Source organism: Schizosaccharomyces octosporus (assembly GCF_000150505.1).
Source record: "Schizosaccharomyces octosporus yFS286 unplaced genomic scaffold supercont6.1, whole genome shotgun sequence".
NCBI lineage: Eukaryota > Fungi > Ascomycota > Schizosaccharomycetes > Schizosaccharomycetales > Schizosaccharomycetaceae > Schizosaccharomyces > Schizosaccharomyces octosporus.
The window spans coordinates 1,925,292-1,949,264 of NW_013185619.1; the positions used below are offsets into that span (position 1 = coordinate 1,925,292).

The window sequence follows — 23,973 nt, forward strand, 5'->3', positions numbered from 1 at the left end:
CTTGGTTTTGTCAGTTTACTAAAGCAAATATATAATGAAGTCGACAGAGGCTGAAACATCGGCTGAATAGTAACAAGTTAAGCAGCAACATAATTCGAGTATTTCTCAATTAGATCAGTACAATGTAAAAGCTTTTGTAGATTGCATATCATAGTAACCTGTAGTTTTTCATTGATGTATGTCTCACTAGGAACTTCCATAGAATCCAAAAGTCGACAAGCATGTGAAATGGACAACAAATCCTGCTGCGAAAATTGCGAGGGATCCTCAAGGCGTTTTATCAAATGTGAAGCACTTGACTGAAGTTTTTCGACAGTAAATCTTTGAGAATTCTTATTTATAGAATTCTCGTCTTCCGTCGAATCGAGTTGTGCCAACGTTTGTAAGGCTGAAAAATAACCCGATGGATATTCACTGATTTCAAAAGGAATGGGAATGTAATTATCACCACCGAGATTTCGAATGTCATCAGGGATTTTATAAAGTTTTAACTCATTCAAGTTGAAATTCGAGGGGAAAAGAAGTAAGAATTTTAACTTCACAACATTCGGACTCTAATACAACTGTCAGTACAATTCAATGCTAAGCCGAATATCTCGAATTACTTGTTCGGCGAACGTGCTTAAACTATATTATAACATACCTGTTCTAAAAAGGATATGACATTGTCATCTATAGCATCTGCAAACAAAGCGTATCCAATAGGAGATGATCCTAAAAGTTCGCCTATCGTGTTAACAAATGAATATATTACGAGGAAAGCTTCATACAGTGTTCCAGCTTTTCTGTAAAAAAAGGCACATCTAAATTTCCATTCCTAGACAATAACTCCACAGACTCTTCAATGGCAATAGAAAGGTTAAAATCACGAGATGAGTATAAACCAGGATTAAACTCTTTGCCAACAAGAAGAAGAGCTATGTCAGAAATAGGCACATTATTGGCTTTGTATCTCGAATGTAAAGCAGCTGCTTCGTATAAAACTGTCGATTCTCTATTTAGGCATTAGGCTTTAACATTGAGCATGCGCATTCATACACATTAATCATAATAGAAATATATCAAAAGCATAAAGAACTGTTTGCTACAACAAGCTAAAACTTGCGAAAGAAGTACTTGCTAGAAATCTCACGTCCAGTGGTTCAACAAAAGTAACGAAGTAACAACCATATATACAGTAAACGTTATTAACATGAGAAGTGAAACAGAAGGAGGAAGATATTATAAATAAAAGCGAACCAAATCTAAAATGCACAATCTTCCAAAAAAAAAAAATAAAAAGACTTAAGCCTTATCATGCCCTCGAAAATATATAGACAATTCCACTACAATCAAATGATTCAACAACACAATGGAGGAAATCATCCAGGAGTGTCTCCCAACCCAGGACTATTCGGGTAGGTTCTAAGGAGTTTATGCATATTGGTTTGCGATGCCTTGATCTGTTCCTCTAACTGAGCAGCTTTACCTCGTAGTAAGTTGACCTGAGATTCCAAACTTTGATGGGATGTATTAATAATGTCTTGCTCTTCAGCTGTAGAAGAGACATTTGACACTGGGGATGAAGCGGCAGAGCAAGCACTATATGGGATAGATGAGAAATTCAAAGCCACTTCTCTCGAGAGCGCAGGATTGCGAGCATCTAAAGTAGGAGTAAAAAAGCCAGAAGAAACTGAAGACGATGCAGACGATGAACATTTTGGTTTTTTTCGAAAAAAGCCTTTCTTTTCTTGTGTATGCTCTAAATTACTCACCGAAGATGAGCTTTGAACAGTAAAATCCTTTTTTTCAGCAATTATCCTTTGCAAATTTAATATTTTACGTTGTAGACTTTCCAACTCTGCATATTTTTGTTGCATGTCTATATAAGCGTTGACAAACGCTTCGTGGAACATTCTGGTTTGCTTTTTGTTAAACCATGCTGTCCATCTTCCAAGGGCATCTGTAGTTAAAGGTTCATCGGCTTGTCCAAGACTATCATCCCCATGAGCACTACTTTCGTTTTCAGATGTGATTGTGGAAAACGAAACGAATGAATTTCCTCGAAACAATACCGTGCGGCGAGGCATTTCAAAATTGCACTCCAAAGTGCAAAAAATTCCCACTCGATTAACGTCCCAAGCTAAAAAAGCATTCAACAAATGTTGTATGCTCTGCGTAAGTCTTAACATCGTTTACTCTTGCAGGGAATTACGCTTAGTGAGGGTGAACCTTAATGCGTTACTTTGTATTGCATAATGTAACGAGTCCGTAAAACGATGCGTATTGTTTACGTGTGGAACTTGAACATAATTAAAGCTTTACATACGCGCTTGGATGAAAAGTGAATCGCTTTGTGTTAAATTCCGTTGATAATTGGGATTTTTGAAGTTTTCGTTTCTTCATGCACAAAAGAGTAGGCATTGGCGCGCTAAACAAGGATCCTATCAAACAATATGAGAAAGTAGGCAATGAATTGATTGAACAGCAAGCTGAAGAAATTGCTTCTCAACTATCAACATTCCAGGAAGCTTTGAAAAATTTCGCTAAAGAACATGCAGCTGAAATTCGTAACAATGCTGAATTTCGGAAAACATTTACAAAGTTGTCCCTGAAAATTGGCCTAGATCCGCTAGTCAGCGGTTCGAAAGAATCCGCGTGGTCGGCTGTGGGCATAAATGAATTTTATTTACAGGTTGCTGTTCGTATCATCGAAGTTTGTCATGCAACTCAGTTGGAAAATGGAGGACTGGTTTCCGGTAGTCGCGTTTGCCAATATTTGAACGATGAAAATGAAGCTTCAGGGTATGATTTACTAACGGAAGATGATATTGTACGTGCTGTAACAGCTTTGAAACCCCTTGGTCCAGGATGTGATATTGAAGTTATTGCTGGCAAACGTTATATCAGATCACTACCATTAGAACTCAGTAAAGACCAGAATGTTGTATTGGAAGCGGTTGAGGTACTTGGTTATGTCACTGTAACTATGCTAAAGGATAACTATGGTTGGGATCGGGGTCGGTGCATCCACGTACTGGTATGTCAACAAAGTCTTACTTTTACTTCGCTAACTAGAGATACAGAATGACTTGGTCTCAAAATCACTTTTATGGATTGACAACCAACCTATGGAAACTGCATACTGGGGAGCCAGTACATTGCTTAATGAAAAATCATCTCAGGTAGCAGAATGGTGAATTAAATAATCTTTTCCTCGTGATGCAATGCAATTGCCCTTTTTTAAAAGAAATAAAAATTAAAAAAAAGAAGAAATATAACGGAAATGAACAAAATTTTCGTAAACGTGATAATATAAACACACAACAGGGATTATGCTTTTAGAGACTGGGGAACATCAAAGGAAGACGGCGAGAACGGTGTTGTCATAAAAACGAAATGAAGTGGACGATATCCTTGGTTTTGTAATTCGTGTTCTTCATCATATGATAGAAGATTGACCTGCTTCTGTGGCATAGGAAGCGTCTTAAGACTAGTTGCTGAATATGCACGAGCAGGATGACCGAAATTATTCCGATTAGAGTAACGTTGAAAAGAAGATGGGACGCGTTTTCTCCTTTCTTTTTTCCGAGGATTCTTTATGTAAACTAATTTGATCCGAACGTAAGCTTCTACTTGCTCTGAACGCATTGTAAGTGGCAAGATCATTTCTTGGTGTCCTTCAGTCAAAGCACCATCCAGAGAAATCTCGGCTTCACCTACTACATGGGGGATAGTATGACCACGAAATTGAAGACTAACATTCAAAAAAGAGGAGGAAGTGAGAGTAGTAATGGCAAAGGAAGCTTTGTTGCTAAGTCTATGGTCATTGACTCCCATGTGAGAAAGAGGAACACACTGCATAGCCCCGGATAAGTTCATAAGGCATTGAAACGGTTTACTTTCCATGGAGTGCTTAAAAATTGACTGGTATTGGTTACGATATATCAAGCGTTTCCATTGAGGGCTCCATTCTTCCCAATTTTCAGGTGCCACATAGATATGCAACCTCCCGAGTTCTATTGAACCCATCGGTGATTTTGTTCTTGTGTATTTATCCGCAAAACAGTAAATTGGCTATGTGACAAAGGAAAACAGATAGATCTGAGACATGACTCTACGATTTACCAGCCATCTATTCCGTTTTTGTATGACCAGCAATATGTATGGTTGTTACTTACCCAGGTAACAATATTGCTACTACTGCTAATTATCAAACATTTGGTACATTACTTTGTTTATTTACTTTTTGACATGAGAAGAGAAGTGGCTTTTGCTGGAAGGGTTTGAATACCAAGTTTCTCAACTTTAGCTCACTCGTTTGGATAAGTATTTGGTGCTTGAAACGATCCTGGCTTTCCTCATTGGGAATCATATGTGGGTTTTCTTCCTAAAAAGCATTTATAAACGGAAAGGTATGTGAACTAGGCATAACCAAACCAGATGAACAATTTGTTCGTAGTCTTGCACTTCTGGATTTGAGGAAGAAGGAACCAGTTCAATTCGAAGCCAATTGGTTCGCTGATGGTTTAAATTTACGCAAGCAGGTTGTCTTGATGGTCTTCATTAAGATTATACATCAACTCATCTTCAATGACCGCTTTGTAAAGATATCTTCTATTCGAAAGCAAACACCGTTGTTCTTATACAGTAATTCGGAAAAACAGTTCTTAAGAGTTACTGACTAAAGGGTATTGTTATTAGCGTGTCGGGGTTGTTTAAGCATATCGTTAAGCAGAAAGGAATGGATATTTCGCAAACGCATATGACAAAATTAAGTTAAGACCCTTTGGTATATGTTTGAATTCTAAGAAATGTATATGTGTATATTTCTACATAGTACGACATGTAGAGCAATTATATATGTCAACGAAATTGGCTTTCCCATTTTTACTAATTATTATTTAACGTTTTTATCCAGATGTTGACGATAGTTTACTGTGGTTTCGCTAGTTTCTTTTATATGATCATTTTGTTTTGGTTTTATCTTGAAATGAGTTACTATTATTTTCAACTCTTCATTCATTCAATTAGATGTTATGCATGAAATTGTTTCTTCCGTTCAAATCGTTTGAAAATCCTTCTTTTTATCCTAAAGGAGGAAATTCCTTCATGAAGGTGCTGAGTTTGTTTATTTGAATCAAGTTTTATTAAAGGCTCCAGATTTTACTTTTATTATCTTCAATGGAAAGGTGGTACTTATTGTAATAATTGTTTGAGAATGTATATCTTACTTTTGTCATTCTTTTGTGAATTCTATTGCTTCTAGGGTCTTGACTACGTACTTACTTTCTCTATTAGCTTCTTTTCATAGAAGAGACTCCTAAATATTTTGTTTTATTTGAATTGATTATTTTATTCATTTTATTATTATTATTATTTCTTCTTGTAAAAGAGATTTTATTACTCGTACTATCATTGTTTATTCATACGTATTTTAGCTTCTCTGGTTTCATAAATTTGGTGAATAATACTTTTCCTCGTTTTCCTGTATAACCTATTCAAAATTAATATCTTGCTCTAATGATTTCAATGAACCTCTTACTATTTTCAAGAGCGCGGTATATTGTAGTAATGAATCTTTCGTTCACCATACCCTTCACCTCATACTACATTCGGTCAGTCCACAAACTTCTCTTCGCAACAACTCCTTTCATATTTCTTTTTTGAAAGAGAGAAAGAAAGAAAGAAAGAAACCAAAGTCAGATTTAGGTCTTCCAGTGTTGCTCAAATCGATTCTGTATTCGTGCAGATTTGTCATCGGTTTGAACATACATATAATCAAGCTGAAGATAGTATTCCTGAAAAATTTGCACTTTTGGAGAGGTAGTGGTGGACGTAAGAACGATATGAAGAAGAAAGAGTTGAAAAAGCGAAAGGATGATGTGAAAGTTGCTTTGATAAATTCCGACTTGGACGATTTATCCCAATGCGGTAGAACGGGACATGGGTTTCTTATGAAAAGCTTTCGAAAGCCAGCTTGTATGTTTAAGGATGGAAAAGTCTAACTCTTTGAAGAGATTTAATTGCTAACGTATTGTTTACAGGGACCCTTCTGTGTGGAATTTCTCCGCGGGACAGAATGGAATGCCTCGCGAAATCGGCGGTTCAATCCTCCTACGCAGATCAAGTTCAAGTCCTCTTGGATTCAGAGCGTTCTTTTTTCCAATATAGGCTGAATCCAATTTTACTTCGGAAATATCGTTCACAACTCATCAAATTACTAAGCACTCTATTTAAGCGCTACCCAGAGCTTTGCTACTATCAAGGTCTTCATGATATAGCTCAGATTGTGTTGCTTACGGTCCCTTATTCTCATGCACTTCCATTAATGGAGTACCTAATGTTTCACCGTCTACGAGGTATAATAAAAAAGAAAAAATCTTTCCCTATTCCCAGTATTTATTGCTAATGGTTTTATAGATTTTATGCTTCCGACTCTCGACGCCACGATTAAGCAGCTACACCTCGTTTTGGAGATTATTCGATACCGTGACTTCACACTATACGAGTATTTGAAAAAGGCCGATGTCCAATGCTATTTCGCATTATCTTGGCTCATTACGTGGTTTGCTCATGATATCTCTGACATTTCTGTTGTAGGCAGATTGTTTGACTTTTTTATATCCTCCCATCCATCTGCGGTTGTGTATACCTGTGCTCAGATTGTTATAGACGATCGAAAGAAAATAATAGACCTTTTATTGGACAATAATGGAGCAGATATACTCCATACTTATTTGTGTAAATTACCATCGAAAGTCCATGTTGAACAGCTCATCCAAAATACTTGCGCGACAATGTCTAGTGTCGATATCACTTCCTTGCCGCTGGATAAGCTTAATATATCTCGTTTTAGCTCCCTTCGGAATCAAGGTCAGCCTTGGGAATACTCCCTAGATAAGAACGGTATAGTTGTATTCCGACTACTACGTGCTGATCATCACGACAATGGCATTTTTAAACAGGATTGGAAATTACCATTATTTTTACACGAGAATATATTTACTGGATGTAATATGATAACAGCAATAACAGTTATTGGTGTTGGTATCGTGGCCTCTCAACTAATGCCAAAGTTTTCTGCTAACTAATGAACGAGGTCTCTTCCAATCTCAGTTTCCTAAGATGCGGATTTTTTGTATCCAACTTTTCAATCTTCTTCTTAATTTAATACTCTACTACTTATTTAATTTGGTTCATCTTTTAATCCCGCATTTGATTGATCATAAAATTCTGCCAAATAGCGTCGGTATTTACTTTTGTTTCTTTGCAATGTCTTTTTTTCTGGAAATGGTTCATTCTGGGCGTCTTTTGTTTTTCCTTTTTCATTATCGTTAGTTTTTTACTAATATTCTTTTTTTCGTTCTGGAAATCCATAATGAATAGTTATCCAATTGATATCTAATAATTTTGCATTTAGGATTGTTAATTATATAAATATCTGTGTTCAAATGTTATATGAGAAAGACAAGAGCACGCTTTTAGATTGGTAAACTACTGCTTGGTTCATTATTCAGTTACATTTATCCTCTCACATGAAAGTCAAAATATACAAAGATATTCAATAGACTATTTAGATAGCAGGATATAAGTCATTTCTTCGTAGCAAGGGAATAAACTTTCGTACATGTTGTACGAGGTTTAAATCAACGTCAGCGAAAATGAGGCCATTAGGAGATGCAAGATCACTGTATTGAGCAACAACAGTCCCTAAAAATGTTAGTAAATAAATTAATACCTTCAAAAATACGAGGCTAAGCTGACATACCCCAAGGATCGACGATCTATAGATAACGACTAGGTTAGTAAATTACACATATACAAATATAAAAGTGCGTACCATTGCATGACCATAACTAGCCCTTTTCTCGTTGTGGCTACCACCTTGAGCAGGAGCAAAAATGTAAGATTGAGCATCAAGCGCACGAGCCCTAAGCAAAACTTCCCAATGCGCAGCTCCTGTCTTTTGTGTAAAGGCACTTGGGTATGTTATTATATCTGCACCCAAGTTACGGAGCTTCAAGGCATGCTCTGGAAATCGCAAATCAAAACATATAGCTGATCCGACTTTTCCTAATGAAGTCAGAAAAGGAGGAACGATTGCGTTTCCAGGTACAGTACTATTTGACTCCTTCAAAACAGGACCGTTTGCAATATCAACGTCGAATAAATGAGCTTTGCTGTATCGCTGAACAATTCCCTTGTCGGGCTCGATAAGAAGGGAGCTGTTTAGTAGCTTGTTTTCGATAGGGGAAGGTTCATGGACTCCAATCTATAAGAAAGAAAGTAAGAAAATAATAGATTCAAAAATAAACACGGAATTTACATACCTGTACGCAAATCGAATGCTGTTTGGCTTCAGCGCATATTTGTTTCACAAAAGCTGAACAGTCTGGATGACAACTTAATTCTAAAGCCTCAGAGCTCTATGAATTACTTATGTTAGTGTTTAGAAAATAAATAAAAAATAACTCCTCAGTTAAGTAATTCCAGCGTACATTTTGAGCGATATAGTCAGAAGCTTCAGGGAAGAAAACGCATTTTGCTCCTTTTGATGCAGCCTCTCCAATGAGATCTTTACATATCTTTGCATTTTTTAATATATTAGAAGTAGAAGTGATTTGAGCTACCGCAGCGAGTGACATCTATGGCACGAAGTATATGACAAGTAGTAAAAAGTTGAGATTAATATCTTCAATATGGAAGATCAAAACGAAAAATTATAAATTTATGTGAGTTCTAAAAGTCAAAAACTTGTAGGAAAAAAGAGAAAACGTTGACTAGAATGACAATTGGGACAAGATATAAAACTCCAGCCTTTCTTCTATATCCTGGTGAACTAATAAATCAATAGAGAACACTGAGAATCTAGTAAGTGACTCCTTCAAGTCTACATTTATTGCAAAATAGCGCTAGTCATTATCAACCATTCGTCGTTCTTATAAAACTAATAAACTAGACGTTTAAATACATCTCTTGTTCGTTTATATGTGATCTTCATTTGGTGCTCACTCACAATTCATTATACGAGATATCCTTGCTTTTATACTGAGATCTTGAAGCACTAACCATTGTAAGTTTACAGAAATTAACTAAGACTTTAAGTAATACAACCGAAATTCAATACGAGAGTCTAAACATAAGAATCTTGAGTTTTTTTGCTGACTTTTCAATCGTATACTTATTTGTTTATTAACCTACCGCAACAAAATGCGTTATAATAATACCAACAGTTGGTATTCCTCGTTGGGTAAATTAGGAAATTGGCTGAATTCGAACTGTTGTACAATGGCAAATTTTAACAAGCATCTCTTAAGAACCGCCGAAAAATCCTGCCTTTAGCAAATTTGCCATCTACCAACTTCTTTCCCTATGGCCACGGCAGTTTTCAAGGTAAGATGCAAGAGCTTTTGTTTTTAGATTAGTACTAACATGTGTGCTTAGAACATCTCTCCAATTCCGGACGTGAACACGTTCTTGGACGTCGTTCTTTCTCGTACCCAAAGAAAGACGCCTACGGTCATTCGATCTGGCTTTAAGGTATGTAGAAATGATTCTACTGTAATGTAAAGTATTTTTACATTAAGTAGAGAAAATAATTGGCTTTTATTTTGACTCTAACAAGTCATAGATCTCTCGTATTCGAGGATTCTACGGCAGAAAAGTAAAATTTACTCAGGATACCTGTACCGAAAAACTAGATGCTATTCTTCAAGAGTTCCCTAGACTCGATGACATTCATCCTTTTCACGCAGATTTGCTCAATATTCTCTATGATAGAGATCACTTGAAGATTGCCTTATCGCAGCTTTCAACCGCAAAGCATTTGATTGAAAATGTTGCTCGGGATTACATTCGCCTCTTAAAGTACGGTGATAGTCTCTACCGCTGTAAACAACTTAAGCGTGCTGCTTTAGGTCGTATGGCCACTATCATCAAGCGCCAAAAGTCTTCTTTGGAGTTTTTGGAGCAAGTCCGCCAGCATATGTCTCGTTTACCTTCAATTGACCCTAATACTCGTACCTTGTTGGTATGCGGATATCCTAACGTTGGTAAATCTTCTTTTATGAACAAGATTACTCGCGCCGAAGTCGACGTACAGCCTTATGCCTTTACAACCAAATCTCTTTTTGTTGGTCATTTTGATTACAAATACCTTCGCTGGCAAGTTATCGATACTCCAGGTATTCTTGACCATCCCTTGGAACAGATGAACACCATTGAAATGCAATCCATCACCGCAATGGCTCATCTTCGTTCTGCTGTTTTGTACTTCATGGATCTTTCAGAAATGTGCGGTTACAGCATTGCTGCCCAGGTCAAATTGTATCACAGTATTAAACCTCTCTTTGCCAACAAACTTACTCTTTTGGTGGTCAACAAAGTGGATATTGTGAGACCAGAGGATTTGGATCCTGAAAGCCAAGAGATGATTCAATCCATTTTAGCTGATGGTAACGTTCAAATGGTTCAAACAAGTTGTGTTAGCGATATGGGTGTAATGGACGTTCGCAACAACGCATGTGAAGCTCTTTTAGCAGCTCGTGTTGAACAGAAGCTTAAGGGATCACGTGTTAACAATGTCTTGAACCGTATTCATTTGGCTGAACCATCGGCCCGTGACAACGTTAATCGACCTCCAATGATTCCTGAGGCTGTCAAAAACCGTCGTGCTTATGATCAAAAGGACCCTGCTCGTCGTATTCTTGCTCGTGATATCGAAGCTGCTAATGGTGGTGCTGGTGTCTTCAACGTTAACTTGCGTGACAAGTACTTACTCAGTAACCCTGAATGGAAATACGATCGCATTCCTGAATTATTGGATGGTAAGAATGTTGCCGATTATGTCGACCCTGAAATTGAAGCCAAGCTTGCTGCTATGGACGAAGAAGAAGAACGTTTAGAAAACGAAGGCTATTATAACTCTGATGAAGAAGTTGTTGATGAAGATGAGGAACGTGTTCTTAGCACGGCTGAGAAACTTCGTGAGAAGAACAAACTCATCCGAATGGCCGCTCGTAATAAGAAGATTAAGAACCGTCCCATGTTGCCTCGTGTTGCTGGTGTTCGCACTTTGGATCAATTGGAATCTTCCTTGGAAAATGCTGGTCTTCCTTCTGACGCTATTAGTGAGCGTGCCCGCTCACGCGCTCGCTCGGGAGCTGCCCAAGAATCTGCTCGTATGTCTGGTGCTGATGTAGTAATGCAGGATGGACCCGAAGTGCGCTCCAAATCTGTAGCTCCCCGTTCACAAAGCAACAGACGTGATGCAGGCTTGCATTCTGAAGGAGGCCGTTCTTATGCTGAACGTCTTAATCGTGTCAAACAAGTACAACGCAACCGTATGGCTAGAGCCTCCGAAAGTGATCGTCACGTTACGGCTTCAAAACCCAAGCACTTGTACAGTGGTAAACGTGGAATGGGTAAGACTGATAGAAGGTAAAGTAATGGTTTGGTATGGATTTTTTATTTTTATTTTAATATAGTTTTGGTGCACTTTTCATTCTCTTCATAGTTTGGATAATTTGGTTGGATAAAAATAAACAGGTTTACTTTTTGTTTCATCAGTCAGTTTAGTTAACGCGTTGGTTTCATTTCAATAGAATAGGCATAAACTATATGGTATAAGTGTGTTGTTGATTCTGTTTTATTTCTCCCTAAACTTCAGATATTATCAACCCTAGCTTTCCAGCGCGTAGATTTTCACAGCACTACACTTGGGGACTCTTGTTAAGAAGTTGAAGATTCGGCATGTACTATGGCATAATTGAGTTCAGTATAAACTAAGGATTAGCAACATTTATATCTGAGAAGAAAATAAATAATGTTTGACCCCTGCACAGTAAGAAACAAGCGGTCGACGTTGCAAGATATTGCTCCGAAAGAAAGCAATACTTCTGTTCCTAAAATACCTTTGCCGGCTTCAAGGTTCAAAACAAAGCATATAGATGCTCTTTGTTCGCTTATGCACCTTTGTTTATTGCGGGAAGACTACAATCGAGCATATCGTGCTTTCTCTCTTTTATTGCGATCAAAAGGTGTAGATATGTCAAAAATGTGGAACATCGGTTTGGAGATATTGAACCAAGTTAGACCCGATGACTCGACAGAATATATGGAACGTCTCATAGCTCGTTTTCCTGCGAACCCAAATAAGAATCGTACGCAACGTTCCCTGACAGTATGTATACTCAGTACAAATTGAGAGAAACTAAATTATCAAGTACTAACGAAATTTAACAGTCTGAGCAATTTTTTCCTGCATACATTTTACTATTAATTCAGAGGCAAGAGTACCAAAGGGCGATGAATTCCTTGGATGAATATATGCTTTCTCCACCGTTTAATCAAAATAAAGCTTTATATGAATATTCAGGAATGCTATGTTTTGAACTCGCCAAAAACGAATCTTCAGATGATGAGCGAAACCACTGGCTTCAGAAAGCAAAGCAAAATCTTCATGATGCGGGCGTCTCTTTGAATGAATAAATATTGCTTTTAGTACAAGCAAAGCAAATAACCTGGCTTTCTTTTCTGCTGAAGCTCTGATAGATGTATATTATATAATTTTCCTATATATTCTTTTAACTTTACTCCTATAAACAAGAATTATGGAAAAATGTAATTGAAATGAAAAATAATAATATATTAACCTACACAAGAACCTATTCAAACAACGATGAATATTAGTATAATGCACACTGTACTCTATCAAGAGAATTGTGAATTCATCTTAAATAATTAATAGAATATTTCAAGAAAAGAATGATGGTTATACTTGAAATAATCCAAAACTTAGAAATATCATCACTAATTTATCACCCAAGAGCTACCTGGTTTTAGAAGAATACAATGTATCCAACGAAATCATATCCAAGATCTCCATAATCTTTTCTTTCCTTCTTTTTTGTAATGCAGCTAGTTGATTTTCAAGCTCAATCCTTTGTTTCTCGTATTCAGAGGGATTACTGTCAACTTCCATACGAGACACCGATGGAACTTCAGCGATTGTATGACTTCCGACTAAATCAAGTTCATCATTCTCGCCCCAAATTTGGGAGAAATAGGAGACATACTTATTTAATTGAAGGGCTTGGAAAGTCTCAATTTGATGGGTTGCAGCCTTCACCAACTCGAGTAAACGTATTAAGGTATTTTTCAGCTCCATTCTTTGATTAATGAGATGGTTTGGCTCATTATTGGTAGCCTCATTCCAAAGTCTTTGATTTGTTTCGCTTTCGCGAACGGTTTGTTCTAACACCTCTGTCGCTAAACTAAACGTAGTCTGCTTATCAGAAAGAGAACTTTCATGGTATTTCGTCAATTCTTTGATCCTTGATAAAACGTTTGGTAAGGCATTCTTCATCAGTGAATTTTTTAAAAATGACGGATTTTTATTTGTTAAAGACCGTAAGGCTCCTTCTGCCGTAATATTGTCAAAGAATCCCTTTGAGTTATCCTGTTGCAAAGGAAACTCCATTTCTTCTGACGTTAAAAAATCTGAAGGATACTGCCCTTGGTTATTTGGGATCGTTGCACAAGCATAAAAAGCCATAAGTAATCTTGCACATCTTTTAGCACCATTTCTAGCGCAAATAAGCAAAGCCGTATCTCCACGATCATCCTGCACATTTAGTATTTGGGTTGCAACTTCAACAGATTGAGTTGATGTTAAATTTTGAAGTAATATATCCATGTAGTAGCGGGCTGCTTCCATTTTGGATTTAGAGGAAGCTAAAAGTGCTACATGGTGAAAAACAGTTTGACCAAAATTATCAGTCATACAGAGTGCAGACTGAAGAAGTTCTGATACAAGCTCAAAAGTCTGAAGATCATAGTTCATCGTAAACATAACACACCGCATTAAGGATGTTTGTTGTAAATAATTGACAGACACAACGTTAGCTTCAGCCTGTAAGAGAGCATGCATCATCTCTAGATTCCCCATAGCAGCCGCCCAATGTAATGCGGTATGACCATCTTCATCAATACTAGCATTTACATCCCAATCGGCAGGTCGATCATACACGAAATCTGGAGGTTGAGTATTATTTGAAAGTAAAAAATAATCCAGTAAGGCTTGAGAATAATGCTTTGAGGTAGGAATTACTTCCTTGATACCAAGAGCATCGTTTAGGTCTACCGAGGAGAGTATGGGGTTTTGAGAAACATTTGCTTGAAGGCTTAATGTGTTCGACAAGTCTTGCATTCTAGGAGCCGAGGGTAGTTCTTGTGAGGAATACGGTTCCGAAGAAGGCTGAGAAACGCAGAATTCATTGTTAGAAGCATAGGAGGAGGTTAGTTTATTCGACGGTTTCTGCATGCTTTGAGGCGTATATAAATGGACCGGGTTCATTTGTGGCTCATTATATTCCAATAGAGAACTTATCGCGGTATATACATCGTACTCTTGGGCAAGCTCAACAGCTCTATCCAGAGGAACCCACGTACCTAATTATCATTAGTCGGAAAGAAAAAAACAACTGGCGAATATTGTCCATACCTTGATATTTTCCACAGCCTCCCTGTACCTTTTCATGTAAGCCTTTTTGAGCAAATTTTTCTAAAATTCTTGTCCGTCTGGGCTTGTCTAGTTCAGCGATTTTTAAAATTTGAGTAGCATTCATCCATTGATCATGACATCGTTTCATTAAAAAATTGCCATTGATATTGCATTCGTAAACGTTTACACCCGAATAGATTGTTTTCTTGACATGACTAGCAAACATAGCGATCTTTAAGGCTTGTAAAGCTATATCAACGGGTGAAAAAAGGGGAATATTTTGAGTAAAAACTATAGCCAAAAATAAAGAGCAAAAAGAGAAAAAAAAAAAACAAACGAAGGAAGGAAAACAACAAGGAAAGAAATGAAAACAAAAATGCACTTGGTGCTAATAAACTAAAAGAAAGACGAATGTTCCAAAATGTAGATCACAATATATAACTGTAAGTTCTTCAAAGGCGTTGATGCTGGTACTGGCTATTCGCAGTTAATTTAAGGTGTAAAAACCAAACGTCCTTTCTATCCCAAAGATGTTATTGAATGATCAGCAATCCATATAGATATAGATATGACCAGCTAGAAGATGTATGATGAATACGAAAACTAGAACAATTTTTGGAGTCTTCGGTTCCCTGAATATGCAAAAGGCAGTTTTAACACAAATACTTCAAGATGGAAATCCTGAAAGGGTAAAGTTTTGAGTATGAAGAATGGACTTTCCAAACTCAACTTTTATTTCAAAGCTTTTCTATGACTCTTTCCAACTTTATATCTTTTTAAAGACTATTCAGACTTTACCCCAATGAACGTCTCTTCCTCTTCAGAGGTCCAAAAGTGAAATCCTCAAAATTCTTTTTAAGCAAGGTCCGTAACAATAAATATATCTAAATATGAGCTTCTCAAAATTTTCTCCAAAAACAACTTTCTATTTACGTCCGTGGTAAAAACTTCAAAAAGGATTAGAAGTCTTAACAGCGGTTCCACAGATATTTTCTATGTTTTCTATAAACAATAATATTAAACCGCCAGCTTGAAAGAATCAACTAAGCTTTTTCAACCCCTTTCTTTTTAAGGTAAATTTGTGGTGTTGGGATCCGGAGAAAATAGGATTGTTTAAGGCAAGGGAAAAATGGTTTTGAGTAAAAGCATCAGAAGACACATTGTAACCTGGCTTCATAAGGAATCGTATTTGGAATTCAACATATGTAAATAAAAAAGAAGGGAAACATAGAAAGAATGACTTGTTTGAAAGATTCCTGAAGCTGGTTTTCTTCTACACTAGATTCTGTTTATCATTAGAGTACGAATTACAAGCTCATCATCATGCTGAGAGGTTATTTAAAAAACTATTTCCATTTTGTTATTCTATGTTAACCATTATAGCAAAAATCACTTCTCCAACAAGTCAATTGTGTCTTCGCTTTTTTGTTTCTTAAACACAAAAACATATTAGATAAAATGTAACACGAGAGGAGAGTTTTCTGTGACTACATATTTAAGTAGAGCAAAAACGAATTTTGAAAGTAGTCTAGTAAAAATACAAGCATCCACAAGGTCCATTCGACGTGAATTGATAGCATACTCTTGTTTCAGTATTAAATGCACACAATTGTACTTGTTATTCTTCACCGCGGTTGCCGGTATTAGTCAACAACAATGTTTTTTTTTTTCAAAAATCCAAGAAATAAACAGAAATACAAATGCGCATTCGAGTCAATTTTTGTTTCTCAATCTCCTGCATACGGTTGTTAGTGTCGTTGAACACAGCATCAGCTGTTTCGTTTGCATTCGCTTTTACTTAGCTTGGTATTTTCCTCGATAAGCGTCCATTGCATCAGACTCCTTGATTGATAGTTCAGACTTTGTGAACTCGACAATGTCATCCAAAGTTAAAATGGACGAAATAGGAACCTTGTATTCAACTTTCAACTTTCCAATCGTACTTTCATTAACAGCAGGGTCTACACGTTCCTGTCTATCCAACAAAAGGACAATACCAGCTAACTGGACGTGTTTGGGCTCCAAGAAGGAGATGGCTTCGCGAATAGCAGTGCCAGCCGTAATCACATCATCTAGGAGCAAAACACGCTGTCTTTCCATCTCCGCACCAACAAGATTCCCACCCTCTCCATGGGTTTTAGCCTCCTTTCTGTTATATGCAAAACCGTAGCTCTTGCCGGTCTTCTCGTATAACTTGGCAGCAGTTATTGCGGCCAAAGAGATTCCTTTATAAGCAGGACCAAACAAAACATCAAATTCAATGTTCATAGAAATAATTGTTTCTGCGTAAGAGTTTGCTAGTGCACTCAAATCGGCCCCATGAGTAAAATTTCCGGAATTGAAGAAATAAGGAGATTGACGTCCAGATTTCAATGTAAAAGTGCCAAACTTAAGCACTTGTTTTTCCATAGCACGATGCAAAAGATCAGATTTGTAAGACATCTTCCTTTGATTTCTTTTCCTTGTAAGGTACGTGTGCACTAGTAAGGAGGTGTTGCTACACCAATGTTCTAATACCTTCCGAGAGCATGCGAAATTTAAGTCTAGAAACCATTCAATAGAACATATTTAAAAGACGTAGCTTAAAATATATATTCATATTAATTACTCCAAATCTCTGAAAGTCCATTGTAGCAAAAAAAGTTGTTCTTCGAATTCAACACTCAATCAAAACAAAGTTAGTCATTTAACCAAGTCGGCTGAATTCGATCTATAATACTTAAATAATCACCGACGTGATCAAGGCTTTTTACTTGGGTATCCCCGGTCCAAAATAATCTCCAAGGCGTTTTTGGTGATTTCAAAGAGCCAACGCTCCTTTCAAAGTACCACTTGTTCACAGGGTTATCCAACCTAGACCTCCAAATCAATTCCTTAGGATATAGTTCTACCATCGCGTTGAACAGGACATCGGATATAGCAGCAGAGCCTTGCGCGCTTTTCGATACAGCCAATTTATCAAGATAGGGGATTTTTTCTTTTCCTTTTTGAGCTTTTTCGTATGTAACAACGGCAATACCAGCGTAATCACCAGCAATGATGATTGCAGCAAGGGAATCTTTCAAACGCTGCAAATAGGCTTCCATATCCAAAGTGCGACTAAAAGAATCATTAATCAACATCCAAACCCTTTCCCAGGAAATAGACTCATCAGTAATACAGTCAACTCCCATGTATGTATATACCGCAACACCCCGTCGAAGTAAAGTAGTCTTCGTAACTGGCGACCTATCTCTAGGTAAAGAGCAAGAGAAAATGGATCTTTCTGTTAAAACATTGTGAATCAATGGGTTTCGATCCATTGAAGAATTCGTCAACATTGCTTCAGCTGGGGTAGTAACAATGGCAGAGGCTTCCTTGGATAACACTTTCAGACACCGTTGAGCCAAAAATAAGTTTTTCATGTGGTGCTTCGGTAGTGATTTCCTTAATCCTTCGTATTCTTGAGAAAGATTAATTAACACATGGCTTGATCCTTGCGGACGTTGAGCACAAGGCATACCGCCCACTTTATCTAGAATAATTAGTCGATCGACCGCGCAACCATCTTGTGGCTTGTGTAAACATTTTGCGAGACCATAAATAATTTCATCTCCATCTATGCTAATCTCCTTCAGATTCTGCATAAATACGCTGCTTGGAATAATTGGTGTACAATCAGATGTTAGCGAACGATAGACGGAATCAGTATTTTCTAGGTAGGCGCCATCCGGACCTAATTGGCAAATGGAAGAATATACTGGTTTTGTTAATACTCCAGCCTTGGATAAGATATCAGAAACACGCATAACCCGTTTCTGTTGAGAATAAAGGGAGCTGAGCATGGTCCACTGTGATTGCTCTTTTTCCGGTAGTCTGAATTTGGCAGTGATACCTAAATCAGGTCCAGTAGGAACAATTATAGAATGTATACCAAGGCGGGTAAGTCCATAAATGCTTCTACCAATGCCAAACAAAGTTTCATCGTTGAGCGAGTCTACATCAGCAATTTTTGCAATTGCTACACGCTTCTGTAGGCCATATGATAGTTTATTTTCTATTAATTTAGAAGAGACATTATCAAACCGGACAGGAGCGTACTTTTGCAAAAACCCTTTCGTTGATCTCTTATTTGGGACTGATTTGAGAATCCAAATTAAGTCCTGCAAGAAAGAAGGTTTCTGCATTAGCGATTCTTATTATTTCATATATATTTACAAGTTGAAGAAAGAAACCCCAAAAAAGTATTTAATGAAAGGGAAAGATTTGAAAACTTGTTTGTTCTTAGCACTCCAGTCATATCAAACGTCTACTACACCAAAACATTAAAGAGTTTACATGGTTAAAAAACCAAAACGAATATAAAAAATATTATAGCATTAATCATTCATTTTATATTAAAAAGAAAAAACAGATAAATATTGGCTTTGTATACAAAAGTATATACTAGGAGTAAGAAACCGAAAGTATGGCCTTACCCAGGGAGTTGGAGGCGACGTTTTCGCCTGAAGAGATAGAGTTTTTAGCAGGAAATGAATACATTGATATTGTTCCTTTAGAGACTATGGATCAATTACCTTTAGTAAGCGCAACTATACCCATTATGAAGCCGCCAAGAAAGTGCAGAGTTCCATTATGGCTAGCCTTGGAATTAAAAAGACAACATCGCGCCAGAATAGTGCCTCCAGAGTGGCTTGACCTTTCAAACTTACAAAGCTTACAAGAACAAGAAATGGAAATGGATATGTTTTCTAAAATGCCGTTTCGGTGGTTGGAAACTGCTCATCTACTCTTGAATGCTTGTCCCGATGATATTGAAGACGTGGAGGAAGTTCGAAGGATCCTTTTGACCATCCGAGAAGCGAGACAGAGCAAGGCAAGGGCAGGTTTGGAAGCGGTAAACGAAGTTCAGCTTGCCCTGGATAACTTGGGTGCTATGGAAATCAACGAGATCCGGCCCTTATTCCGAGAAACGATGAATCGTATGCGAAAAATTGTTCAAGTCGCAGAGGAAGAATAAGTGCGATCCGGCATAAAGGGAACATTTGAAAAGTGTACGGACTTTTTGCATTTAGTAAGATAGATGTCATAAAATAAGCAAGATTGCATGAAATGTGAACAGGGACAAGAGACAATGAAATATGATTGTTTGAACCGGTTACGATCCTTGCGTAGACGTCTTTTCCTTGGTCATTCGCAAAGGAGTAGGTGTCTTGGAAGGACTTGATTTCGAGGAATTTTGTCTCCGTTTTGAGTTTGACAATTCTTCAAGCTTGTAGAATTCTTGAATACGACTGCAACGTGAGTTAGAACGATAGATTAAAAAAATATTGATATAAACATACGTTCGCCAAGGAGTGACGGGTGTATTGGAGGATAAAAAGGATTGAAAGTCACGAAGCTTCATATTCCGCTGAGCACGAGGGATAGAAGCTACACGCATTTCTCCTCTCATGCGGATGGTAGATGCCAGCAAACCTGCATTAGATCGCAATCGTCGAATTTTATCAGATACTAGATAGAAAATGAGTTAGTACTATGGTTTTTGAAATGAAGAAAACAAATGACAGAAAATGGTCAACACCCTGTCCTAGAATAAATCATAAAAGTGACAAGTTTTATCGTTGGACAATTCGGGAGGCTTAACTTTCAAAAATAAAACAACAAAAATAAAAAAAATAAAAAAATTCATTCATACATACATTCAAATGCAAGATTTTCAAGGATATCCGTCTTGCGTTCTTGCAAAATACGTTGTCGAACCTGACGGTGCTTGGATTCGCCAATTTCTTCGATCCTTTTTCGTTTATTCATGAAGCTACTTGAACAAATCAATCGATAAAGGAAGCTCTAGATAAGCTTTCCTTTAAATCTCAATCAAAAATCAGGTACGCGCGGTGGTTGTGTTTGAAAAGCAACATAAACAATTCTTTTTACCCAGGTGACATGTTCCTTGGTCGTGTAAACAAACGAAAGTATGTATTGGAACACCCATTCGTAAAGAAAGGATATATAACAGGAATAGGAAAAGAAGAGAAATGAAATAAAAAAAGATAAAAAGAGGATGCTAAAATTAATTCGAGAGATGGATACAATACGAGTTTGAAGCATTATAAAGGTCTTTCTAGGTATATTGGATTTCCCAAGATTGCCAAAACTCGATGGGAATAACAAAACAAGCAAACGAAAAAAAAAAAAAAAAAAAAAAAAAAGATATGCATAATTCTCTTCTTAGAATAGAATCCCGGTAATTCTAGACGAATTTTTTAGACCTAAACGTTTTAACTTCAATAGGAGCTTGGGTTGCGAATTTCAAATTTTTCCTTCTTTCATACAATCATTGAACCTTTTATAAAGCAAAGTGTTCCTCCTATATTAGTCTCTCCGCTGAAGTAAAGTATCCTAGTAAATTCTTTCAAGACGACTCTCAGTGTTTTTACCCTTCTATTGTTATCATATGTAAGTAAAGAATGTAAACAAAAAAAAACGGAGGCTCCTTTTCTTTTCGTACATTTCGTTATCCATGTACAAGGAACGACAAAAGTTTCGTAAAACCAAATAACACTTTCTACAGCATTTCTTTATTTAAAGTATCCATTGGTAGGCAATACGGCTACACAACCAACCAACTGTACAGCTGTTAGGCTCTACTTAGTCTAAACAGCCAACCATAACCGACGACGAAGACCTTACTATTGACTTCGAAACGATTGCCATCCATTGCAAACACTCGTTTTGTTAACCCAATGAATCCATACGAGCCCGTAGAGGGATTGTATGTGAATGCTAAACAATACCATCGTATTCTGAAAAGGAGAGAAGCCCGCGCTCGTCTGGAAGAACGTTTACGTGGATTGCAAACAACGAAGAAGCCATACCTACATGAGTCAAGACACAAGCATGCAATGAGACGTCCCCGTGGCCCGGGTGGACGATTCTTGACTGCGGAAAAAGTTTCGCAGCTAAAGGCTCAAGAAGCGTTGGAAGCAGGGAAATTGGAAAACCCTGGCAGTTCAGAAAACCATAGTCTAATAGACACACTGGACTCTACCCCCGCAGGTGCTCCGAGCAACGAATATATAACCACGAATGAGACTGGCGATGACAGTCCTTCTTCTACTCTTTCCTCGCAAGTCCCCGCCAATGCCGCTGGCGGCTCGGCAGGGTTGGATTTAACAAGTGCTAAGGAAGAAGCTTCCCAGAATCCTTCGATTTTCGGCGCTTCAACTTCGAATTCGAATCTTCATTCCGTTTCTGCTAGTCCAAATGCAAATGCAAATGCCCATACGCATACTCATTCTGGTGCCGTAAATGCGAGTCGAAATGGCGCTGGCTCTTCTACTAGTCTTCCCGCGCATGCATCAAGTGGCCCTACCGGTGTGGGGAATTCTGTTAATCCTCAGATCCATACTTCTTCTGCTACAATCAACAAACAGCATCATCGACAACCCGACCCTTCGTCAAATGCCTCTACTTTGCCTGGCAATGAAAATCTACAACTTCGAAATGGTAATCCATCCGCCGTTCCCGATTCTCTTTCCGTAAGAGGTCCCAGTGTAGAACTTGGTTTGTCGAACCCAATGGTCTTACAATTGGATCCTTCAACTCTTCTGCATGCACCTCCTTCCAACCAAAACTCACCTCGTGCTTCCTTCTTCCCTTCCTCAACTACTGGTGAAGGCCGACCCTCACCTTCTGTCGCTAATCATCACCATTCTACCGTCAGCAATCCTAATTACGGAAATCTACCCAATACTACTCATCCCAACGATGTCTTTCACAAGAACGCTACGCAAACCTACCACACTACTCCTAGTTCCGAATTGGCTGGACCTAATGGTGATTCATTTGCAGATTTAGATGTATACCAAACAAATGATCCTGTAACAAATAGTCTTATTCAATCTCATAATCCCATGGGTCCAATTGGAGATTTAGGTGACCCAAACGCCACTCATAGCTCTGGGATTCCAAACTTAAGCAGTCATCATATGGGCCATCTTAATTTAACAGACAATGACCAAGATTCTATAATAATTGATCAGCAAACGTACGCTCCCCATGATTCCACTAATGCTCATCCCTGATATGCTTGACGGTCACTGATTTTTTGGCATATATCTTTCGTTGTTTTGACTTTTCGTTTATAAACTATTGAAAAATACCCCCACTTTCTTAGATTTTAGCAAAAAACGTTTTCATAATCGCATTGTATTCAGAACGACAGAAAAAAAGCAAGAAAGCTTTATAAAGAGTTGCATGTCGACAAAGCTAGTAAATGATACCGGTAAACGATTATTTGAACCAACTCGTCGCATCATCAGTGAATGAGCATGGCGGTTTACTTTTGTTTTATTCTAAAATCTTTTTATTAGACTTTAGCACTTACCAAATAGCCAGCATATCCTAACCAAGCCAAATAGGGAACAAGTAGCTTCGATGCTGTAGGAGCGATGGGCCACCATGTTTTGATCAGCCAGCCTACCACACCTGTCAATGCACCAATATTGACAAGGGCAAGCTTTGGCTTACGGCACCAGAATAGCGGCATCCATGAGACATTAAGTGCCATTTGCGCTAGATACAAAGCCGCTCCTTTGCGACCAGCATTGGTAATTAGCAAAGGATCTGCGCGGTAAGCCAAATGTGAGGCATAACCCATAGCAAAGTACAGAGCTGTCCAAACGGGTCCAAAGATGTAAGCAGGTGGGTGGAACTTTGGCTTCTTGCTTTTATTATAAATGTCAATTTTGCTTCTATTGACACTTGCCGTTAACCAACCGAATGCAGTTGGCACAAGACCGGAGGTCCACCAGGTTTGCGAAATGCTGGTAAATATTTTGTAATTTAAATCCATGATCGTATGCTTGTTCAAACTAATTCTTTGGTTAATCCACTTCTGGTGATCTTACCATCTCCGCGGAAAGATATTCCAAATGCAATTGCACTACTACATACCAATGAATCCGTTACTGAATGTCGTTACAAAGGAATTGAAATATTGAGGTTTGTAGAAGGTATCTTTCCCACTGCCTGAAGTATGTAATCTTAAATAACAATTCAGCTAAAGTTTCACAATTGCGTCATATACTAACAATGATTCCAAGCAAACATGACAAGTCGAAAATATAAAGAGGAATTCTAGCATACTATGGATATAATAATGGATTGTATTTATTAAATGACTGCTGATTGATCGTTTGCCAGACGTTTGGGAGCGTGTTAGTAGCTTTACTTTGTCTTGCTCCTAATCAACTTCTCATAGGATCATATTGACAGACATGCACCTAAGGAATATAAACAAACTGGAGAAAGGTACAGAGACTATAGTTAACAAAGATTCTCTGAAAAATAATAAAAGTACAACAGATGAAGTTTTTTGCTGTTTCGGGATCCTGATGATAATTTTGTATACGAATCCGGCTCCTTTGTTTGTTTACTATCGAAGTTTAAGGAAATTTCGTTAAAGTAGATATCGTAGGGAAAGCTACATGTAGAATAAAGATTAG

The 23,973-nt window shown here is 37.7% G+C and overlaps 15 protein-coding genes across 15 annotated transcripts; 6 read left to right on the forward strand and 9 right to left on the reverse strand.

Annotated features, from left to right (window-relative positions):
- Window positions 1–77: 77 nt before the first annotated feature.
- On the reverse strand, window positions 78–1,049 carry SOCG_03411 (uncharacterized protein; the record flags this gene model as incomplete). The annotated part of the gene is made up of 4 exons (XM_013161899.1): window positions 78–554; window positions 644–726; window positions 771–994; window positions 1,039–1,049. The coding sequence occupies 4 exons, from the start codon at window positions 1,047–1,049 to the stop codon at window positions 78–80; spliced, it is 795 nt and encodes a 264-aa protein (XP_013017353.1).
- A 144-nt stretch (window positions 1,050–1,193) lies between these two features.
- SOCG_03413 (EAP30 family protein Dot2) lies at window positions 1,194–5,399 on the forward strand. The gene is made up of 2 exons (XM_013161901.1): window positions 1,194–3,019; window positions 3,066–5,399. The coding sequence occupies exons 1-2, from the start codon at window positions 2,384–2,386 to the stop codon at window positions 3,177–3,179; spliced, it is 750 nt and encodes a 249-aa protein (XP_013017355.1). The 5' UTR covers window positions 1,194–2,383; the 3' UTR covers window positions 3,180–5,399.
- SOCG_03412 (uncharacterized protein) lies at window positions 1,362–2,069 on the reverse strand (the record flags this gene model as incomplete). Its single annotated transcript, XM_013161900.1, has 1 exon — window positions 1,362–2,069. The coding sequence occupies one exon, from the start codon at window positions 2,067–2,069 to the stop codon at window positions 1,362–1,364; it is 708 nt and encodes a 235-aa protein (XP_013017354.1).
- SOCG_03414 (uncharacterized protein) lies at window positions 2,167–4,145 on the reverse strand. The gene has a single exon (XM_013161902.1). It carries the CDS (start codon window positions 4,009–4,011, stop codon window positions 3,313–3,315), a length of 699 nt encoding a protein of 232 aa, XP_013017356.1. The 5' UTR covers window positions 4,012–4,145; the 3' UTR covers window positions 2,167–3,312.
- SOCG_03415 (GTPase activating protein Gyp10) lies at window positions 5,396–8,397 on the forward strand. The gene is made up of 3 exons (XM_013161903.1): window positions 5,396–5,961; window positions 6,027–6,341; window positions 6,403–8,397. Exons 1-3 carry the CDS (start codon window positions 5,829–5,831, stop codon window positions 7,071–7,073), a joined length of 1,119 nt encoding a protein of 372 aa, XP_013017357.1. The 5' UTR covers window positions 5,396–5,828; the 3' UTR covers window positions 7,074–8,397.
- Window positions 7,321–9,120, reverse strand: SOCG_03416 (bis(5'-adenosyl)-triphosphatase). Its single transcript, XM_013161904.1, has 5 exons — window positions 8,481–9,120; window positions 8,313–8,408; window positions 7,823–8,254; window positions 7,751–7,766; window positions 7,321–7,692 (listed from the first exon to the last, which is right to left on the reverse strand). Exons 1-5 carry the CDS (start codon window positions 8,625–8,627, stop codon window positions 7,556–7,558), a joined length of 828 nt encoding a protein of 275 aa, XP_013017358.1. The 5' UTR covers window positions 8,628–9,120; the 3' UTR covers window positions 7,321–7,555.
- A 208-nt stretch (window positions 9,121–9,328) lies between these two features.
- On the forward strand, window positions 9,329–11,605 carry SOCG_03417 (GTP binding protein Nog1). The gene is made up of 3 exons (XM_013161905.1): window positions 9,329–9,375; window positions 9,427–9,522; window positions 9,614–11,605. Exons 1-3 carry the CDS (start codon window positions 9,355–9,357, stop codon window positions 11,423–11,425), a joined length of 1,929 nt encoding a protein of 642 aa, XP_013017359.1. The 5' UTR covers window positions 9,329–9,354; the 3' UTR covers window positions 11,426–11,605.
- A 99-nt stretch (window positions 11,606–11,704) lies between these two features.
- On the forward strand, window positions 11,705–12,647 carry SOCG_03418 (RNA polymerase I transcription factor subunit Rrn11). Its single transcript, XM_013161906.1, has 2 exons — window positions 11,705–12,163; window positions 12,226–12,647. Exons 1-2 carry the CDS (start codon window positions 11,807–11,809, stop codon window positions 12,469–12,471), a joined length of 603 nt encoding a protein of 200 aa, XP_013017360.1. The 5' UTR covers window positions 11,705–11,806; the 3' UTR covers window positions 12,472–12,647.
- Window positions 12,608–15,649, reverse strand: SOCG_03419 (MBF transcription factor complex subunit Res1). Its single transcript, XM_013161907.1, has 2 exons — window positions 14,486–15,649; window positions 12,608–14,433 (listed from the first exon to the last, which is right to left on the reverse strand). Exons 1-2 carry the CDS (start codon window positions 14,709–14,711, stop codon window positions 12,812–12,814), a joined length of 1,848 nt encoding a protein of 615 aa, XP_013017361.1. The 5' UTR covers window positions 14,712–15,649; the 3' UTR covers window positions 12,608–12,811.
- Window positions 15,650–15,762: 113 nt separating this feature from the next.
- On the reverse strand, window positions 15,763–17,064 carry SOCG_03420 (orotate phosphoribosyltransferase Ura5). The gene has a single exon (XM_013161908.1). It carries the CDS (start codon window positions 16,925–16,927, stop codon window positions 16,280–16,282), a length of 648 nt encoding a protein of 215 aa, XP_013017362.1. The 5' UTR covers window positions 16,928–17,064; the 3' UTR covers window positions 15,763–16,279.
- On the reverse strand, window positions 16,999–18,774 carry SOCG_03421 (acetylglutamate synthase Arg6). The gene has a single exon (XM_013161909.1). The coding sequence runs from the start codon at window positions 18,649–18,651 to the stop codon at window positions 17,164–17,166; it is 1,488 nt and encodes a 495-aa protein (XP_013017363.1). The 5' UTR covers window positions 18,652–18,774; the 3' UTR covers window positions 16,999–17,163.
- SOCG_03422 (GINS complex subunit Psf2) lies at window positions 18,755–20,196 on the forward strand. Its single transcript, XM_013161910.1, has one exon. The coding sequence runs from the start codon at window positions 18,933–18,935 to the stop codon at window positions 19,482–19,484; it is 552 nt and encodes a 183-aa protein (XP_013017364.1). The 5' UTR covers window positions 18,755–18,932; the 3' UTR covers window positions 19,485–20,196.
- SOCG_03423 (borealin Nbl1) lies at window positions 18,935–20,397 on the reverse strand. Its single transcript, XM_013161911.1, has 3 exons — window positions 20,167–20,397; window positions 19,810–19,978; window positions 18,935–19,758 (listed from the first exon to the last, which is right to left on the reverse strand). Exons 1-3 carry the CDS (start codon window positions 20,276–20,278, stop codon window positions 19,623–19,625), a joined length of 417 nt encoding a protein of 138 aa, XP_013017365.1. The 5' UTR covers window positions 20,279–20,397; the 3' UTR covers window positions 18,935–19,622.
- An 813-nt stretch (window positions 20,398–21,210) lies between these two features.
- SOCG_03424 (CCAAT-binding factor complex subunit Php2) lies at window positions 21,211–22,551 on the forward strand (the record flags this gene model as incomplete). Its single annotated transcript, XM_013161912.1, has 1 exon — window positions 21,211–22,551. The coding sequence occupies one exon, from the start codon at window positions 21,211–21,213 to the stop codon at window positions 22,549–22,551; it is 1,341 nt and encodes a 446-aa protein (XP_013017366.1).
- Window positions 22,466–23,517, reverse strand: SOCG_03425 (tspO/peripheral benzodiazepine receptor; the record flags this gene model as incomplete). The annotated part of the gene is made up of 3 exons (XM_013161913.1): window positions 23,423–23,517; window positions 22,854–23,340; window positions 22,466–22,492 (listed from the first exon to the last, which is right to left on the reverse strand). Exons 2-3 carry the CDS (start codon window positions 23,319–23,321, stop codon window positions 22,466–22,468), a joined length of 495 nt encoding a protein of 164 aa, XP_013017367.1. The 5' UTR covers window positions 23,322–23,340; window positions 23,423–23,517.
- Between the last annotated feature and the right edge of the window lie 456 nt (window positions 23,518–23,973).